Source organism: Pelodiscus sinensis, chromosome 2, assembly GCF_049634645.1.
Source record: "Pelodiscus sinensis isolate JC-2024 chromosome 2, ASM4963464v1, whole genome shotgun sequence".
Lineage (NCBI taxonomy): Eukaryota > Metazoa > Chordata > Testudines > Trionychidae > Pelodiscus > Pelodiscus sinensis.
Genome location: NC_134712.1, coordinates 38169416 through 38189888, shown reverse-complemented (window position 1 = coordinate 38189888; position 20473 = coordinate 38169416). Strand labels below are relative to the sequence as shown.

At 45.2% G+C, this 20473-nt stretch overlaps 1 protein-coding gene across 2 annotated transcripts in view; it reads left to right on the top strand.

Moving 5' to 3' along the window:
• MTDH (metadherin) overlaps positions 1-20473 on the top strand; it is a 59630-nt gene that overhangs the window by 23169 nt on the left and 15988 nt on the right. For both annotated transcript variants that reach the window (XM_075920336.1, XM_075920335.1), the window contains 6 exons: positions 3548-3632; positions 4257-4436; positions 5954-6022; positions 9114-9365; positions 11131-11217; positions 16176-16274. In XM_075920336.1, coding sequence (XP_075776451.1) covers positions 3548-3632; positions 4257-4436; positions 5954-6022; positions 9114-9365; positions 11131-11217; positions 16176-16274 — 772 coding nt within the window. The remainder of the gene's footprint in view (positions 1-3547; positions 3633-4256; positions 4437-5953; positions 6023-9113; positions 9366-11130; positions 11218-16175; positions 16275-20473) is intronic.

Sequence of the window (20473 nt, the reverse complement as noted above, 5' to 3'; positions counted from 1 at the left end):
GTTAGTACTTGTCATTTTCTCCCAATTAATGTACTTATATGTAATCAAGTCCCCTGTCATCATCTGAAAAACTAAACACTGTACCGAGTCTCTCACTGTAAGGTTTTCTCCAGCCCTTGAATAACTTTTGTGCCTCTTTTCTGTATTGTCCAGTTTGTCAACATCTTTTTAAAAATGTGGACAGCAGAATTGTACACTGTATTCCAGAATCTCTCACTAGTTCCATATACAGAAGTAAAATAACTTTTCTTTCTTCTTCGAGTGATTGCTCATGCGCATTCCAATATAGGTGTGTGCATGCAGCGTGCACACACCATCGGAAGTTTTCCCCTCAGCAGTACCCTTAGGGCCAGCAGGGAGCCCCCTGGAGTGGCGCCAGTATGCCATCTGCTATATTCCCCTGCTGGCCCCCTCACCCACTCAGTTCCTTCTTACTGCGGTTATGGTCATTGGAACAACCCTCAGCTCCTCAACGTCATCGTTGTCTTCATTGTTTTTCTTTAGTTAATCTTCAGCTAAGTGTCTGCAGTTTAAGTTAAAGACTCTTTTGTTGTATTCTGTTCCCCGCCACAACGTGCCGTGTGCCCGCGGCAGGGCGTGCCAGGCCCACAAGGTTTTAAGCCCTGCAAAAAATGTAATAGGCCTATGCCATGAGGTGACCCGTACTCATTGTGCTTAAAGTGCCTGGGAGAAGCGCAGCTTACAGAGGTGTGTAAAATCTGTAAGGTCTTCAAGCCCCAGACGAAATGCGAGAGGGAGTTGCACCTTAGGATCCTCCTCATGGAAGCAGTGCTTCAACCAGCACTGGACTCGGCACCAGCCTCCCGAAGCACACTGGCCTCGGTGTACGACAGTTCTGCGCACCGTGCCTCTCCTGCACCACAGGGGCACTGCTCTCAATTGCCGGCGCCTCAGAAGAAGAGGCAGCCTAACAAGGGTCGGTCCCCGCCTGGGCACGTGGTGCAGATGAGCCCGGGCCTTCTAGGGTTGGGCATGCCTTCCTCCCAGCGAGGGGATGTCAGCTCTCTGGAGGACTTCCCAGAGCCATCCACACCGGAGGCCTTGGAAGCAGCGAGGGTTCTAATTGAGTCCTCCTCCACCCCTCTTCCTCTGACTCCAGCATCCCCTAGGTGGCATGGGGACATTCGGCACCAATCGCCTCCCAGGACAACCGAAGGCATGGTGCATGATGGCAGACATCGCCTGGTCCCAACGGCACCGCATGCGGCACCGGCCATCGAGGCACCGGCTCCCCTGGTACCGGCCAAAGGTATGGCACGGACTAGGCACGGCAACATCACCCAGCACCAGCACCGTCCCAGGGCCCATTGGCACCTACCTCCATGCAGGACTCCTGCGCAGCCATGCCTCCACCACCACCTCAGCACTGCGGCAAGCCTGAGTCCATGTCTCAGCGCACCGCAACTCCTTCGTCATCTGTGCTGGCACCGTCCTGGTCCACCTCGGAGTACTCGTCCAACTGAGAGGCAGAATCTGTCCAGTCCTCGAGGGCCTCCAGTTCTCGCTCGTGGTGCCACTCCTGCTCTTGGCACCGTTCCCGGCACTGTAGTCCTGGAGGTCCTCCTGGGTAGCAGAAAACCCTCTACCAGGGCCATGTATCTGGCTAAGTGGAAGTGATTCTGCTGTTTGGGCTTCCCAGAAGGGGGTGTACCCAAGGTGGGTTCCAATTCCCCTGATCCTAGATTACCTGTTAGACCTTAGGCTCCAGCATCTCTCTCCCTCCTCCATCAAAGTTCACCGGGAGGCCTTCTCTGCCTTCCACCTGGGGAAAAGGGGGAAAACCCTGTTTGCCAATCCAATGGTCAACAGGTTCCTGAAAGGGCTGGACAGGCTCTATCCCCACATCCGCAAGCCCATTCCCCAGTGGGACCTAAACTTGGTTCTCTGCAAACTTATGGGGCCTCTGTTCAAACGATTAGCAACGTGCTCCCTCCTCCACCTAACCTATATGGTGGCTCTCCTGGTGGCAATCTCTTCTGCCTGGTGGGTATCTGAACTTAGGGCACTCACCGTGTAGGCAGGATCTGATGTATTTTTTTAAGGATAAGGTTCTGCTCCGCCCTCACCCAGATTTCCTGTCGAAGGTGGTGTCATCCTTCCATACCTCCCAGGACCACCTCCTGCCGGTTTTTTACCCTAAACCGCATGCATCTGGGAAACAGCAGGCTTTACACGCTTTAGACATCAATAGGGCGCTAGCCTTTTATTTAGACAGGACCAAACCATTCCAGAAGTCGCCACAAATTTTCGTGGCTATTGCAGAGTGCATGAGGGGCCAACCTGTGTCCACCCAGCGGATAGCCTCTTGGATAACCACTTGCATCAGGGAGTGCTACACCCTGGTGGACGCTTCAGCTCCGCCTCTTAAAGCACACTCCGCAAGGCCGGTGGCTGCCTCCACCACTTTCATAGCGCAGGTTCCCATCCTGGACATTTGCAGAGCCGCCACATGGTCCTCTGTCCATATGTTTGTCAACCACTATACACTGTCGCATCAGGCCAGAGGGAACGCTCCCTGGGTAGGGCAGTCCTCCACTCTTCTGTAGTTTCATCCTCCAGCCCTCCTCCTTAGGTTCTGCTTTGGAGTCACCTATATTGGAATACAACACGAGCAATCACTCTAAGAACAATGAACGGTTGCTTACCTCGTAAGTGTGATTCTTCGAGATGTGTTGCTCATGTCCATTCCAAATCCCCGCCCACCCCTCTTTCTCCAGTATATGCCAGCAAGAAGGAACTGAGTGGGTGAAGGGGCCATCAGGGGTATATATGGACTGGTATACCTGCGCCACTCCAGGGGGCTCCCTGCTGGCCCTAAGGGTACTACTGAGGGAAAAACTTCTGACGGCATGTGCATGCTGCGCACACACATCTATATTGGAATGGATAGGAGCAACACATCTGGAAGAATCACAGTTACGAGGTAAGCAACTGTTCTATTTCTACTTCCTATTGACCGTTCCCCTATTTCTGAAGAATGTATTACAACTTTTGGTCAGTGTTGGACCGGAAGCTCATTTTTGAGATGTTCATGCACGGTAATCCATAAATCCCTTTCATAATCATTGTATTCCAGGATACAGTCCCACATTTTGTAGATATGGCTGGCCATTAGTCCTTGTTACTAGATGTAAAACTTTGCATGTGACTGTATTAAAGTTCATTTTGTTCTAACTGGTGTAGTCTATCAAGCAATCCAGATTGCTCTTTATGACTGACCTAGCCTCACTTTCCATTCTTCCAGTATTTGTTGTTTGCAGATTGTCAGCAAAGGCTGGGGGCATTCACTTTATTTAAATGCAACAAATAGAGAGGGGGAATTTATTTTTCCCGCTCTTCATAGTGAAGAAATGTTTTCTAAAAGCCACTACTTTGGCACTAGCCAGTATATTAATCGTGCAAAGTATGTCTTTCATTTCTAATCTGTAAATTATCTTACTCTTTTGATAACAGTATTTTCTTAATATCTGTAATAAAAACATTTAGTGTCTTTAATAACATAGAACCTAATTTTTGTTCATTTTAGTCAAAAAAGAATAAGAAGAAATCAAAGGGAGATGCTAAAACGGTTCAGGACTTGTCACGTCTGGATGGAAAAGAAGCAGATGAAGGTATTAACAGCAGCATAGATCAAGCAGTGCAGTGAGACATTTTTGCTTACTTCTACCTAAGTTTTACTTCTTTAAACATATAAAGAATTTAATTAGCTCATGTTATCTTAAATCTGATCTGTGGGCATGTAGTGGTTACTAGTTGGCAAAATTTAAGACTGATTCTTAATTTAAGACTGATTGCATGCTGAATATCTGAAAATCCAAGATTTCTGGAATAGGAAAGGTACCATGGTAGATTCAGAACTGTAGTGCTAGCAAATTGATTTGTGATTGTTGGATTATAAGAGTTGAAAAATAGTAAAATTGCCTTAGATGAACACTCAGCCTACACCTTGTTCTACCTGAAGTGTTATGGTTCATAAGATTTGTGTGGCTGTAAAAACAAAAGACTACTGTTTTCACATCCCAAAAAAGGGCATACTGGCATTTCAAGAATGCCATTTAAACTCTTACATGTAAAGTTCAGTCACCTTTGTTCTCACCTTTACCTATTGATTTCAGTTTATCATATTGCTAACTTGTAAACAAATTAAACTTGGTTCCCACTTCAATTTTAGTTCGGTTATTTTTGCCATTGTATTACTCGTTTAATGTCTTTTTTTATTTATGAACATATTTTAGGAGCTTGGGAAACTAAAATCAGTAATCGTGAGAAAAGGCAGCAGCGTAAGCGTGACAAGGTACTGACTGATGCTGGCCCAATAGAATCAAATCTCCCTGGGATGGAAAATGCAGTTACAATAGCCAACGAACAACTAATACCTACACCATCTTTTCCAGTTGGTCCCAGAAAAAGTAAAGGTATGAAGTTGGGGGAAAAGGAGAGAGTATTTGAATAATAAGTAGTGTTCGCTTAGAAATGCAATATAATAGGAAGGGGATTAAATCTATATAACCGTTATTGGAACTGTAGGTTGTTGTACTTTCTGTGGACCTGCTCCACTAAGATTCCCATTACGTCCATGACTTCATCTGTAGAGCATATAATAAATGTGTAAGGCCTTATGCTTACTGAAACCTATAGACACATCTCTGAATCAGGTACCTAGCTTGGCCTCTTCCCACCACTATCCATGTTCTTTCCTGACTGTTGAGAGAGATTCCTTACAGAGATCATCATTTTGAGGGAGGAGGGTAGATCCCAAAGGTTTTATACCAATTTTCCTCTCATCCTTCCCTTCCCTTTGTGGTCAGTTTTTCCTATTAAACTGAAACACAGACTTCCCCTTCCTCCACCATACCAGTTTTACTTGTCTGGGTATTGTTGATGCAACTGTTGATACCACAGCTTCATCAGTTTCCTCAGCCCCGTAAGAAGAGCAGAAAGACACTGTTGTTTTGTTGGCCTGCTAAATAATGAGTTGCATTTTCAGTAGATGCCTGGTTATACTAAGGTACCAGATATCCGGTAGGCAGTCTGGTGCCATTTGATGCATTGAATGCCTAATTAAACAAAGAACAATGCATCAGAGGTTCTGACAGAGCAGCAGAAAGTTTGAGCCTAGCTTCCCTCTGGTGCTTTGCTACATTACTTTCACATTCTGACTTTAACTCGTTGCATCATTGATGCTTCAGAGCCTTGTTTCTTCTTTATCAGAACTTGTTTTCATCTTGGCTGAATGCACTGCCATTGCCCTTGTGTGCTATCAGTCATTTTCCCTTTGTCACTGCAGGCATGTAAGAAGTAAGGCAACCCAGCAACTTCAAGAACTGTATTGACTGCAACTGTGTTGTGATCTTTATTGACGTTAATGACTGCTGTAGTCTATGTGAGCAGGGATCATGGCAATGTGAGGTGCACCTCCTGTTCTCAGATGTCACCTTGCACCAGGTTAAGTTGAAAGGAGTTCAGCTGCTTCTTCAGCACTGCCTGGGTTAGGTAAGAGGTAGAAACAGCAGTTTCCTTTTGTAATGATGTCTGTAAGAAGCTAGTGGAGGTGTTTTGAGGTAGTTCTCCCACGAGATCTGGGCATGGTGCTCATGAGCACTGGAAAAGTAGCTGGGCTCCTTTCAAATTAACTCTTAAACTGAATTTGAAGCTGATTTAGAGGTTCTTTGATTTAAATTGAGGTGTCTAAACTGTACATAAAGCAAATAGCCTTTAAGATTAAGTGCCCATATTTTTAGTTTTAATATTATTTCTAAAACTTGCTGTATTTGCACACTTTTTCTTTCATTTGATGTAAATGTTTTGCACATTAATGTTTCCTAAAAAGCTTATCCTTCTGAAATATAATATGACCTTTAGCAATGAATACTGACTATAGATGCATGTAATGAGATGTACAATGGTTTGTAAAGACCTTTTCTTTAATCAGGTGATACAATTCTGAATGTTCAAGTTAGCAGCTCAAAATCTTCAAAGGGAGATCCAACAATTCCGCAAGGTAAAGGATTTGACTTGTGTATTTGTTAATCTGAGTAATAGTCTCCTATACAAAAATAGAACTCCACTTAGAGTGCATCATGCTATACTGCTTGTGATCTAGAACTTTTTTCTCAGTTGTGCAATTGTTGCTCTTCATTTGTGGGTGAACAATCATTGTTCAGTTATTTCTCAATAACTGTACACTGGCTATACAGACACTTTACCCTTAGTTACTGTAATACTATAACATTATAAGCTATAATTTTTACATTGTTTATACTTGATAGAAAAATTATACTCAATAAATCACAAACATTTGTGTCTTGGAACAACATTTGTGGGCTGACCAGACTAGCCTTAGTCCACTTTCTCAAGTTAATGAGTTGGCAATTTGCCTAACAAATAAATAAATTAAATTAAATTAAAGGTTAGTCCCAGCATGATTGCTTTGAGTTAGACATGCAGGTCCTGATTCTCAGGAAATCTGATCTGCAGTTTGGGGACAAATAGGTCATTTGGTACCTAAATACCACAGTAGTGAACATGTATATTTTGCACATGGAGATACCTGTTGGTACATGGAATTACTATAATTTTAACCAAACTCTCTCAAAGTTGGGCTCAAACTATAAATACATGAGAGTGTTGAAGCTTATATTGTTAGTCTTACTAGTAAAAGAAGTTGATCCAAGAACATTTGGGAAATCAAGTCCAGCATTGTCAAATCCAGATGGTAACTATATAAGCCAGTGTAGCTGTGATCAGATATAGACCATGTAGTCTTTCAAATCAGCATTATTTTGAATTATAAGAAATAACATCCATTAGAAAGTGGGGATGTGAAAGGTTAACCAGTGGGCGCCCACAGAAAAATCATTTGGGGCAACACAAGTGAGAAACAACCCCCCCCCCCCGCTCCTCTCCTCCCAAAAAAAGCCCACACCTCAAATCCTCATTCACGTTTCCCCCAACTGAGAAGGAAAGACACACTGCCCACATTCCACTCATACACCAGAGCATTGTGGGGCCCAGGTTAATAGATAGATTGTGTGCTCCAGCTCTGCAGGCTCCCCAATGCAGGGGGGGAGCCCTGAGCCTCGAGGGCTGGATCCAGGCAAGCTGGGGGCTGCAACTGGCCCCTGGATCTGTTTCCCATCCCTGGGCTATGGTCAAGAGCCACCTACCCCCTGTGTTTACCTGATTAAACGTATTTTAACATCCCTAGTTGCTGTGCAGCAGTGCTTGAGAAGAAGATATATGTGGGATGAGGAGATTCTTTTATTCAGGTTCTTTTACTACTAGCATTACTGTCCACCTTACTAGCACTTACAGCTTTCCAAGCAGACTGTGGTCATCTTCAGGATTAGGTATCAGAGGGGTAGCCGTGTTAGTCTGAATCTGCAAAAGCGACGAGGAGTCCTGTGGCACCTTATAGACTAACTGAAGTGTAGGAGCATAAGCTTTCGAGGGCAAAGACCCACTTCGTCAGATGCATGCATGCATCTGACGAAGTGGGTCTTTGCCCACGAAAGCTTATGCTCCTACACTTCAGTTAGTCTATAAGGTGCCACAGGACTCCTCGTCGCTTTTTCAGGATTAGGGTATCCTAAAAAGCTGTGGATGTTTTTATGCTTTTTAGGGTAGAAAACAAAAAGGTAGAACATGGAATATTTGTCTCTACATTTTCAGATTTGATAAGCCCAGTGCTTATTTGCCCTTCTTGATTTGGAAAGCTCCTGATTATTTCACTAGCCTTTCTCGATAAAGTGGAAACCTTCCTTCATCCCATCCTAGTTTAGAACTGCCTGAAGAGGTTTCTCATAGCTCTCTCAATTGCTGCTCCTCTGGTGGGAGGGGCAAGGGAGATGACATGTTGTCTTCATCAGATACAGAGCTCTTGATAAGCCTAGAGGTCCCCTTTTTAATGCAGGAATGAGAAGTAACAGTGGACAGGAAGTAGTAGCCTTTTAAAGGAGAGAAGGAGGACAGGAAGTGAGGTACAGCCTTCTGGTGTTGCTTCCTAAATTCTTCTCGCTATTAATATTCTAGCAATAAGAACCAGGGGGCCAAGAGAGATTGAACATCTGCTCCTCTTCTATGCCACATGTAAAGAAGCTGCCATCATGTCTCATTTTGGCTCCCTTCTACTAGGTCCCTCCTGGCATCTGCAGAAGTTCCTATCATCAGTACTCCCTCTTCTCACTAATGGCATTCCTCTTTCAGTGTTCTTTTGATCCCAAACAATGTTGCAGCATTGTTAAAAAATGTTGCTTTTTCTGCTATCAGTAGTTGATCCAGAATATAGGGGTTTTTTTTGGATATTTCTGCTCTTCTGGTTTTATTCTTATGAGCATTCAAGAGTATTCAAGTACTCAAGAATTGGGCTGGTTCATGGACTTGCAACTAAGCTTGCTAGATTCCAAACTCTTAATATCTAGGACTCTCATTTATTTTGCACACTTTCATTGTAAAGTGTCATGTTTGCTTATGTAAATATCACAATACTGCCACATTCGTATTGGAGTTCTACACGTGAGCCTCTAAAAAGCGCTGCGCACTGCTGTCTCTTGTTCCCCAAAAGCTGACTGAAAGAACAATATTGACAGACGATATTGAACAGTATTTGGAGGGAGCAGTGTTTTGACACCCCCGCTAGGAAGAAAGTGAAGCAAAAGAAAGGTGTGTAGCAAAAAAGGATATAATAGAGGCCCTCTAGCCATGAAGAGGTGAGGGAAAGAAGGGCAAAAAATAGAACCTGTTCTCTAACATAGCAGGAAGGAGGCAGAGTGTTAAAACATTTCAGTATCTTCGCAGGAATGAAATATACAGGTAGAAGTGAGGAGGACAGATGTAGAAGTGTTGACATTTGAAACGTGAGTGGTACTTTAGACTTTTCAGCCTTAAGTTGACCTCTTTTAGAGACTAGGAGATTTATTGTTTCAATTCATGGTTTGTGTTAAAATTGTTCTGCAACTGCATATGATTCTGGTATATAAAATATAGTTACTGAGTGAAATTAAATAATGAAATTGATTGGTTTATATTCAAGTAATATTTTAACTCTCTATCCAGTCACTGTTTTTTAACATGTATTTATTTATTTTTTAAAGTTTCTTCAGGATTGAATGAAAGTCCTACTGTAAATGGAGGAAATTGGAATGAGAAATCTGTAAAAATCTCCTCAGAGATCAGCGTAGGGGAGGAGAAATGGGCATCTGTTCCATCAGCTACAGCAGGGAAGAGGAAAACTGAGACATCTGCTTGGGGTCAGGACACTGGAGATGCTAGTGGAAATGGAAAAGATTGGGGTGTTTCCATTGTGAGCAGATCCTGGGGTGAGCGCACTTTGTTCCCTGGTATCGGTAAGTATTGTTTCAGGCGAGCATTCTTGAACCTTTTACTATCATAGAGTTTGAAGAGACGTCAGGAGGTCATAGAGTCTAACCCTCTGCTCAAAGCAGGACCAATCCCAACAAAATCATACCAGTCAGGGTTTTGTCAAACCAGAACTTAAAATCATCTAGAGATGGAGATTCCACCACCTCCGTAGGTAACCTGTTCCAGTGCTCCATCACCCTGCTAGTGAAATAGGTTTTTTTTTTTCCTAATATCCAATGCAGACCTCCCCCACTGTAAATTGACAACCATTGCTCCTTGTTCTGTCATCACTGAGAATAGCACCTCTCCATCCTCTTTGGAACCCCCTTTTAGGAGGTTGAAGATTGCTATCAATCCCCTCTCACTCATCTCTTCTGTGGACTAAATAAGTCCAAATCCCTCAGCTTCACCTTATAAGTCATGTGCTTCAGCCCCCTAATCATTTTTGTTGCTCACCGCTGGACTCTCTCCGATGTGTTCATATCCTTTCCATAATGGGGTGCCCAGAATTGGACAGAATACTGCCCGATTTTCACCTATCACCTTGCACTGGAACCTACATAAGGTATTGTTAAACAGTTACAGCCCACACTTGATGAGGACTACATCTTGCCCCTCTCTCTTTTCTGCTGTTCAGAAACATTCGCCCGCCCTCCCCATCTTACTAAGCTCATAATCAGAATCCATACAGACTAGTACCTGCCTACTCAAAGCAGTACCAGACTGTCATAACAGATGCAAGACCCACAGTTATATTTCCACTGTTATGATTATGAACACCTTCCACTACATCATGTTTCAAGAGCAATGGGCCCTACCCTGTCATATGGCATACCTCATCCAGTGCACTAAATGCCCCAATAACTCTTAAGGATGAAATCAAAGAATCAGTTGTGTCTCAAATGTACTCCTGCAGAAAACTAAGACAAATGCCTTGTCACTGTAGACACTTTTCACAAAATTATTACTTCATAACTGACCTTTTAATCTTTGTCCTCAAAGGAAACCTACAGACTTACATTGGTATAGCTATGTCTTCCACAGATGGATCAGTGATGTAGTTATACTGACCTAACCCTCACTGAAGAGAGCACGACTAGTGCATCATTTTAAGTGTATATCTGCCCTTCAGAAGACAAACGTAGAGCCTCAAATTCACAACTTTGCTAGACATTAAAAACATAACCCAATCTCTTTATTGATACTGTTTCAACAGTCTGTACCCCACTAACCCTCTCCCCTATTGTTCTATGATTGCAGAAGTGTGAACAGGCCATTTCATCCTGGATTGTCCCCTTAAATCAGTGTAACTACCTCACTCTGGGATATGAAAAATCTACACCCTTGATCAATGCTGTTATATTGGCTCAACCCCTGGTCTCTCAGAGGTGGATTAAGTATGCTGATGGGAGAAGCTATGCAATTGCAGTCTTTTAAACATACTTGCTCTGAGAACCTTTCCCAGGCCTGAAGAAGAGTGTAGGATAGCTTGAAAGCTTCTCTTTCAACAATAGTAGCTAGTTCAATTAAAAATCATTACCTCATTCGCTTGGTCATCTTTTATAGTACCCAGTAAGCAAGAGTAAACTTAAAGCCACAGGCAATATCTCAGTAGGATGGGACTTTGTCTTGCAGTTGAAATTACTTCTGATTCTTTAACAGTATTCTTGTAGCTTTAGACAACTGATTTTTAGATGCCTTCATCATGGCAAAATAAAGTATAAATGTATGCCAAACTATTGATTTCAGCTCCCTGGAATGTGGATGGAAGGATCAAGACCTCTGAACAAAACTCTGCTTCTTTCGCTTCCTTAGGACTGAATCCTGCAATTTCTGGTATGTTAAACTTTTCAAAGCTTTTTCAACAAGTGGCAGAAGAGTATGTGATTATGCTTAAATTTGATTTTTTTTTTTTTTTTGCAATAATCATTATGCAGAAATGGTTATAGCTTGCGGCGCTCAAGATCCAGGACTTGCCTTCAATTAAAAGGCTGCATCAGTATGACTACAGCTGCATTGCTATAGTGCTTCAGTGAAGATGTTAGGTATGCCAGTGAGCATAGGTAATCCACCTCCTGATAGGCAATAGCTATGTCAATGAGAGAACCTTCCCAATGAGATAATACTGTTTACACTGGGATTTAGATCAGTACAACTGTGTTGGTCATGGAGTGTAGACTTTTGTCATTGCTGAGCAACAGTTACACTGAGGTGAATTGCTAGTATAGAGTAAGCTCAACTTGTAGAAAAAGAATTTGACACATTGGAGGTGGTTTAACAGTGTTATGCAGTTAGATTTAAGACCTCATTCTCCAAAATGATAAATAAAACTCCAGAAGCATGACCGAATATGAGTGTGTCACTTTGGTGTCTTTTCAAAATCCTTCTTTTTCTGCTCATCATTCATCAGAAGCAATCTGTGTTTAGGGACATTTGGCCATTGCTGCAGATTTAAATTTCACTTTGCAGGAAAGGCTTTTTTAAACTTCAGACTTCTAATGAAGGAGCTTAAACACAATCCCCTAAAGATCCCATATATGTAGGATTGTAAATCCCTATGTCTTTGCTCCTTAGCTCTTAAGGTATTTTTTACCTAGAAAGGTACAGTAATGAAGCATTTCAAGCTAGACCTTGTAATAACTCTTGTATGCTACCTCTGCCATGTAAATGCTGCTGAGTAAACACTGCATTGCCTCCTAGACCACTGTCAGTAAAGAAGCAGCAGCATGTTAGAGACTGCGTTTTTGTTTCATTCCATCTCTGACTTGCTTTGCATATTTATTTATCTATTCCTCCAATCAGTTTGGCATATTTACCTATTTTTTTTGTGAAGCAGTTGCATTGAGTGCTGCTGTGTAATGCTTATCAAGTGTTTTCTTTTTTCCAGTGCTTCTGCCTTTACTGTGGCATTCCCCCCCCCCCCCCTATTCCACTCTTTGACCTTCCATTATCCAGCTTTTCATATTAACTGGTCCAGAAGTTGATGATCTCTAATGTGTTCAATAAGGATGCTAAATATCGACTGACTAATCCAATTTTGCATCGACTATTTTATTAGTCAGTAGGTGCCTCCACCTTTGATGTGTAGCAACAACCCTAGGGCTGTTGCTACACTTCAAAGGGGACTCCCCCACTAACTGTAGATTCCCTGAGGTGCTGCCGCTTTGAAATACTGTGTGCAGCCTAGGGAAACCCTAGCTGGCCTCCGTCTTCAAACAGCACTTCCACTTTGAAGTACCCACTTCCCTGTAGAGCAGGTTTTCCCAAACTTTTTGACATGGGGACCAGTAAATCCACTCACAAGCTTTTGGGGGACTGGTAACGTTCATTTGCGTATTTGTATATTCATTAAGCAAATGATGAATGTTCAAATAAGTTGTTTCCGGTCCTCCCAAAGCCCCCAGTGCCAACTTTAGCAAAGCTTTTGATATGGTCACCCATAATATTCTTGCCAGCAAGTTTAAGGGAATATGGACTGGATAAATGGACTGTAAGATGGATAGAAAGCTCGCTAGACCAGGGTTTCCCAAACTTTTTACTTTAGTTGGAACCCGTTTTTTTCAGTACTGTTTTTTGCAGCCCAAAAATATAAATGCATATAAAGAAAAGAATTAAAAATGAATAAATGTTCAGTGTTTCACCCGGCTGCATGCTCTGCTCGGCTCAGCCTGGGCCAGGGCTTCGGGGACCGGGAGCAGGAGCAGATTGGTAATAGGGTATCTGGCTAGGAGGGAGGGTACAAGGAGGGGAAGGGTTGCCAGGTGTCCAGTTTTGTACCAGTCAGTCCGGTATTTGAGGGTTCTGTCCAGGAAACAAATTGAGAAAATACCGGACATATAAAATGTTCAGTATTTTCTAATTAGGTAAATTTTATTATAATTAGGCGCGTCAGTCAGTAGCTGCAAACTGCCTGGCTGGTAGATGTGCTCATGCCGCATGAGTGTGTCTACCAGCTAGGCAGTTCGCAAGTACTCGAGAGAAGGTATGGGGGGAGGGGCAAAATGGAATCCCCAGGGCTGGACTCACTTGTGTGCCCGGGTCTGTATGTGTCCAGGTCAGTCCCGCTTCCGGCCAGCTGATTCACTCCCCCCATTCCCTCCCCATGCTTCCCACTGATTTCCCCCACCCTCCGGCCAGCCCCACTCCCCCAACCCCCTCCCAGCTTGCTGATTCTCCCCTGCATCTCTTCCCAATCTCCCCTGGCCAGCCCTGCTTCTGGTGGCTAGTTCGGGCCCCTCCCTCCCCCCCACCCCCCATCTCCCTCTCCCCACTGGCTGATTTTTTTCCCCCCGCTTCTCCTCCTGATCTCCCCTGGCCAGCCCCACTGCCCCCGTCCAGCCCTGATTCCGGAGGCTGGTTCTCCCATCCTCCTCCTCCCTCCTGCTCCCAATCTCCCCTGGACAACCACCCCCCTGTCCAGCCCTGCTTCCGCTGGTTGCGCCCTCCCCTCCCGCCCCAATCTCCACTGTACAGCCCCGCTGCCCCCAACCCTGCTTCCCAGCAGCCAGTTCCCCCCACACACACATACACACACCTCCTCCCAACCCGCCCCCCTCTAGGCAGCCATGCTGAGGCCCGATATTTTTTTCCTGTGGCCTGATACTGGGCCCATAGTTTGGGAAACGCTGCTGTAGAGGAGATCATAAATTCTCCAAGGTCCATGCCAATCTCTCATGGAGAGAAATTCATTTCTCACCCAAAAATCTGGGAGTCAGTTTGATTGTGTTAACAAGATGTACCAGTCAGGCATCTACCACCTCAAAGCTGATCTTCCCAGTCTGGTGTCCCTTCCCCTGTTCTGGCCAATCTTTGCTTTAGAAGAAGATGAGAAAAGAACAGAGAAGAATAAATCCAGTCAGTTGTGCATCAGGAAAAAAATCCTTCCCAACTCTTGCAGATAAATGACTGAAGCCCTGAAGTATGAGATTTGATAGACCTGCAAAGATTGTGAATATATTTAAGAGCAGTTCAGGCAATCCTTTTCTCCCCATAGACCAGGAAGGAAGGGGATGAATAAGAGGATTCATAGATTTCTCAGACCTTTCAGGATACTGACATCTACTGTGCCTTCTGGGTGCTGGAAAACTCTGCCAGCACTCTTTCAAAACTCCACCAGTTTAGGTTTATCCTGAGAGTATTGCCTCTTGCACAATCAAGAAAACTGACTTGAAGGAAAGCATTTGTACTCAACAGGGTATACATATTGCAGCCAGCAACAATGCTTGCTCTCACCATGTCCTGCTACACTGCACAAGGTGGTGAAACCTTTAAACCTTAAAGTAGTAAAGAGCAACATGTGAGAATTTTATTACAGTAAAACTCCAATGGTCCGGCATCTGATGGTCTGGCACTCCTGATGGTCCGGCACCATCAGGAACCCGGAAGTGCTCCGGGCAGCCGGACCATTGGAGCTTCTCTGCCCCCAGCTTCCCCGATTCAGCCACTGCTAAAACTGACCAGCGGCTGAACTGGAGAAGCCGGGGGCAGAACAGCTGGAGTGCTGCCAGGTAGGTCCCGTAGCGCTGCCCCTTGGGGCTGCGGGATCAACCCGGCAGCACCCCAGCTGTCCCCGATTCAGCCGCTGCTGAAATTCACCAGCAGCTGACTCCAGGAAGCCCGAGGCAGAGCTGCTCTGCCCCAGCTTCCTGGAATCAGCCGCTGATCAGTTTCAGCAGCAGCTGACTTGGGTACACCTGGGGCAAAGAAGCTGGGGTGCTGCCAGGTTTGTCCAGTAGCGCCGAGGAGCGGCGCTGCGGGACCAACCTGGCAGCACCCTGTCCCCAGCTGCTCTGCTGCAGACATCCCCGATTCAGCAGCTGCTGAAACTGACCAGCAGCGGCTGAACCAGGGACTCCTGGGGCAGAGCCGGACTATTGGGAGGGGGGGCTATGAGGGGGTCTGGGGTAGCATCGCCCCACCCCACCCCAGACCCCTCATAGCCCCCCCTTCTGATAGTCCGGCATATCTGATAATCAGGCACCCCCCGGGTCCTAAAGGTGCCGGATTATCAGAAGTTTACTGTAGATATATTCAGGAAAGCACAATTACAGGCAAGTAATTTTACCCTTTTTCATAAGAATCTGATTGTTGCACCTTCCAGTATACAAAGAAACTATTGTAAACAAGGTTCAATAGAATATTGTGTAGTCAGTGTTTCTTTCCCCATGGCCTTTGATTCCTTAACTTGGTTTTTGTTCTAATATTTCTATCCTTTTTTCACTGGGCTCTCAACTCCCTTCTCTTCCCTCTGAATAGGCCTCATTTTGGATTCACTCTATGCAGTTTATCACTGACTGAAATGTGTACAGTCTCCAGTGATCTTCCCTTCTCATAGCTTGAAGAAAAATGGAAATTTGATACTGTAGTCCATTATGTTTTTGCCTAACTAGACTAGCAGGCTAGTCTGCTTCATGCAGACTTTCTCTCTCCTCCTGAATGTAAAATTTCAAATTGCAAGAAATATCATAGTGAATCTGAGTCTTGAGATCCTGATAGTTGCTCTTGCTAAGAGTGTAAGTGCAGCACAAGTGTACTCTGTTACTGCAGGTTTCTCCTGATTTGAAATATGCACAGGAGGAAGGGAGAGAATTCTTGCTCACTCAGAATTCTCTAATTTGGAGGTGGGGGGCTGGATTCTCCCCCTTTTTTTTTCTTACCTTACCTTGTTAGTGTGGGTGGTGGGTGGTGGGTGGAGGAGGGGAGGGTTCTTAAGAGAATTCAGCAGTGCAGATCCAAGTTTATAAGCTAACAAATTCCTAAGTTTTCATGAGTTTATTCCTTCTGGTCTCTTTCAGGATCCAGCAATGAGCCAGTTACTCAGCCTGGTACTTCTGATTTTCAGTGGGATTTAAGCCGCAGTCAGGCCCATGTTGATGATGAATGGTCTGGGTTAAGTATGTTCCTCTAAATTTCTCTTGATTTAATTTTTTTTCTGCTTTTTCAGCTGCATAGTCTGAACATTTACCTTAACTGGTTTCTGGTTGTATATTATGTTGCTTTGCTTTATATCTGTTTCATTTCTGTAATATAAAATGTCAATTTAAGACCGATACCAGGAAATTTAGTTACAACTAAATTGCATAGTTTTAAGAATTATGTAAATATAAAGTAGTCCTCAAATAGTTTGGGGGGGGAGGTAGCCATGTTATTCTGTAACTTTAAAAAAAGAGTAGTCCTGTAGCATCTTAGAGACTGTACAGGATTACTTGTTTTTATACACTTCCAATAGTTATTTTTAAGCTAAAACACGTGGTTAAGGAAATTTACCTCTTTCAAATACGAAAAGACTCTATCCAGTTCTCTGGTTTTTGCTAGATATAGTCTTGATAGGTAATTGAATCACATAATGATCTGTACTGGCTTAATATGGTGATACAGCTAGCTATAGGATCGATCCAACAGAGTGGGTTCATATTCCAGCATAAGAGAACGTAACAGGGCTCTGAGCTCATTTTACCTGTTATTCATAGCACACTATAAGCTTTGAGTATAGGAAGGCATTTGATTTCAGTCTGTTTTTTGTGAACGATCTTATAGTAAAAGCACACAGTTATCAACTATATAAATGTCCCTCCCAGAGTATCCCTGAAATAACTGGAAAAACTAGTACAATGGTCTCCAACCTTTTAACACTCAAAATCACTTTTTAAATGTCAGGGCAAGCCAAGGTCTATCCCATCCCTTCTCCAAAACTCCACCCCTTCCTTGAGGCCCCATCCTCTCTGTTCCCCTTCTCCTCTCCATCACTTGCTGTCCCCAGCTCTTACTCACTCTCACTGGGTTGAGACAGGAGATGTGGGCTCTGGGGTGGGAATGAGGGATTTGGATGTGGGAAGGAGTGAGAGGTGCAAGCTCTGGGAGGGAATTTGGGTGCAGGAAGAGGTGGAGAAGGGGATGCTGATTCAGGGAGGGGACTCCAGGCTGAGCAGTGTTGAGATCAGGTGCAGGATTGGGGTGCTGAGTAAGCTGCAGACTTGTGGATGTGGGGTGCAAGAGTAGAGTTTGGATTGGAGTGTGAGCGGGGCTCAGGACAGGGGGGTTCCGAGTATGATGGGCTCACAACAGATTTGCAGTGTGCCATGGTGCAGGGGTGTTGTGGCAGAACGCTGGGAATGTGGGGGTGCAGAAATTTGGGGATGTGAGGGACTCAGGGCAGAGGGTTCCGGTGTATGATGGGCTCAGGGTTGGTGTCTGAGAGAGGTGCAGGAGTGTTATAATGCTGCGGCCAGATGGGGGCTTTTTGGCCAGGTTTCATTTTTAAATAAAATATGTCCAACACAAAACATTTCAGCATTGTCTTTACTTATGGGAGGGGAAAGGAACCCTGTTTTGGGTCAGAAGTCACTGATCCACAGAAAAATCAGTTGGGAACCATGCAAGTGAAATGCAAAAAAAGACCCCTCCAAAATCCTCCAAGCCTCACTGATGTGACCCCCAACTGAGACACCTCAGTCCCCTGGTGCTCTAGCCACATGTGGGGGGAGGGTAGGTAGAACTGAAGTTCAAGGCCTCAAGCCAGATTAACTCTTCTGGGGTTCCAGGTTTAGTGGAACTTGTGTGCCCCTCTTCATTCTGAGGTGGGGCCAAAAAGGAGGGATCCAGTGTGCGGGACAGGGCTGCCAGTGAGTGGGATAGGGATAGGGGTGTAGAATCTGGGTGGAAATTAGGGTACAGGAGCAAGCTGTGGGTAGGTGTCTGGCCAGAAGGGAGGGGGCAGGAGCAGGGTGCTGGTGGGTGTCTGGCCAAGAAGCAGGAGCCGTGTGTTTGTGGGTGTCTGGCCAGGAGGTAGGGTCGGGGTGCAGGACAGGGATTTGGCCAGGGTGCATTGCCAGGATGCCACTGGAGCTCTTGTCCATTTCAGAGGAGGAATATGGAACTCCACATGCAGCCTGGGACCAGTGGGAAGTCCCGCTGACTCCAAACTGCACACAGGTAACTGCTTTGAAGTATATGAGAGTCCCCAGTGGAGGCTCTTGTGCATTTCAAAGCCATAGAGCCCGGAGTCAGTGGGGGACTCCCCAGAGGCCAACTGACCCCGGGTTCCGGGGGAATGCCGTGCGGAACCTGGAATCATCTGGGGAGTCCTCAGCTGATCCTGGGCTCCATGGCTGCCCCTTTGAAATGCGGAGGCAGCGTTTCAAAAGGGCAGCTGCCACACAGCTGATCCCCGTCTCAACTGTGCGGCACTGCCATGGCTTTTCCCCGGAACCCAGAGTCAGCTGGGGACTCTCCAGCTAATCCAAGGCTCTGCACAGCCTTTCCCCAGACCCCGGGCTCCACGCTTCAGCGTTTTAAAAGGGCAGTGCTGCACAGTGACCTGCGGATCAGCTGTCCAGCGGCTGCCCCTTTGAAATGGTGCCTTTGGGTTTCAAAGTGGCAGTGCTGCACAGCTGAGCCCCAGCTCAACTGTGCGGCGCTGCTGCTTTGAACTATCCCTTCCCCCCCCTTTGTTGCCTCTATCTGATAGAGGCAACAAGGGGGGGTGGAATTGACTAGTCAACAGACTATCCGATAAGCAAACGCTTATCAGGCATTAACTAGCGACTAGTCCTTAACATCCTTAGTGCGCAGCCGGGGACTTCCTTTCCCCTGCTGCCAGCCTTCTTTCCTTCCTGCAGCGGGGTTGGGAAGGGGGGAGTCGCAGGCTGTGCGCCAGAGCCAGCATCTCAGGAAATGCGCAGGCTGCTCCTCCCCTCCCCCAAACAACCATCACGCTTCCTGAAAAGTTGGATCTGGCACGCAGCTGGGGACGTCTTTCCCTGTGCTTCCTGTCTTCCCCATCCCCCCACACAGGAAGAGTGTTCCTGTAGCCTGGGACTTCCTCTCTCTCCCCCTCTTCCCCCCCCCTCCCTCCCGCCACTGGCACAGGAAGGAAGGAAGTCTCCAGCTGTGCACCAAACCCAGCTTTTCAGGAAAAGCACCAGCTGTTTGGGGGAGGGGAGCGGTGGGGATGCTTCCTGAGATGCTGGCTCTGGCACAGAGCTGTGGGACTTCTCCCCCTATGCCACAGGAATCCGGCGCTACCTCCATTTTCTCAGCAGGTAGTGCCAGTGCGGGCTGCTTCATGGGAGTGGTGGGTAAGTGGCGGGGCTGGAACACCTCACAATAGACTGGTCATGCCCCCAAAATTGACCAGTCAATCGTGATCGACAGGTTGGTGACCACGGAACTAGTATATAAAGATCAATTTTATCCTTAATTATTGAATTTGTCTTATAAATTTGAAAGATGATTATACTTGTGGTTCCTTAACACAGATCAGTCTTTCCAAATGTGAAGGGTATAAAATATTAATATAATTGAATATTTAAATCTGTCTGAACTATTAATTTATGAAGAAAGCTTACTGTCTAGCTTCCGATTTTTTTCACATTAAGCTGCTTAATACTCATGGATGTTTATTTTCATGGTCCTATTTATGAGCAGATAGCTCTCCATAGAATCTATTGCTTATCCATTGGCAGACTAGTCTAGGAAACAATACCTATTACAATGTTACTGCCTAGTAAATCTTATCCTGTCAGCTATACTACTATATTATTTATGAAACAACTAGAGAATTTATTCAGAGGTTCTCAGATCCTTAACTGAAACAATTTTTGTTTATTTAAATCATTGTTCTGAGGTGGAGCTGGGGATGAGGGATTCAGTATGCAGGCTGCCCTGAGCAAAGAGGTCAACCCCAGCCCTCTGTCACTGCAGCAGCTTATGGCCAGGTGAGAAGCACCTATCCATAGCTGCAGCAGTGAGTGGAAGGATGTATGTCCCTCAGCTGGGGGATGGACAGACACGTGGACAGATGGACGCAGAAATATATAGTAGATTACTGTCCCTTATTCCATCCCTGCAATGGGGTTATAGCTGTCCCAGTCTCCATCTCCGGCTCCTTATAAAGTATAACTGTCCCTGCTATCAGACCCTTCTTTTTCCATTTTATGAGAAACTGTCTTATTCCAAGTACATTCCATTGTCCTGGCACCAACCAGACTCTTGCTTCCTTTTAAGTTACAAGAGGAAATTGCATACTAAATTTGGTGGTCCTACCTCTTAATGGTTGAGGAGGAATTCTTGAACAGACTGACTCATGAATAGA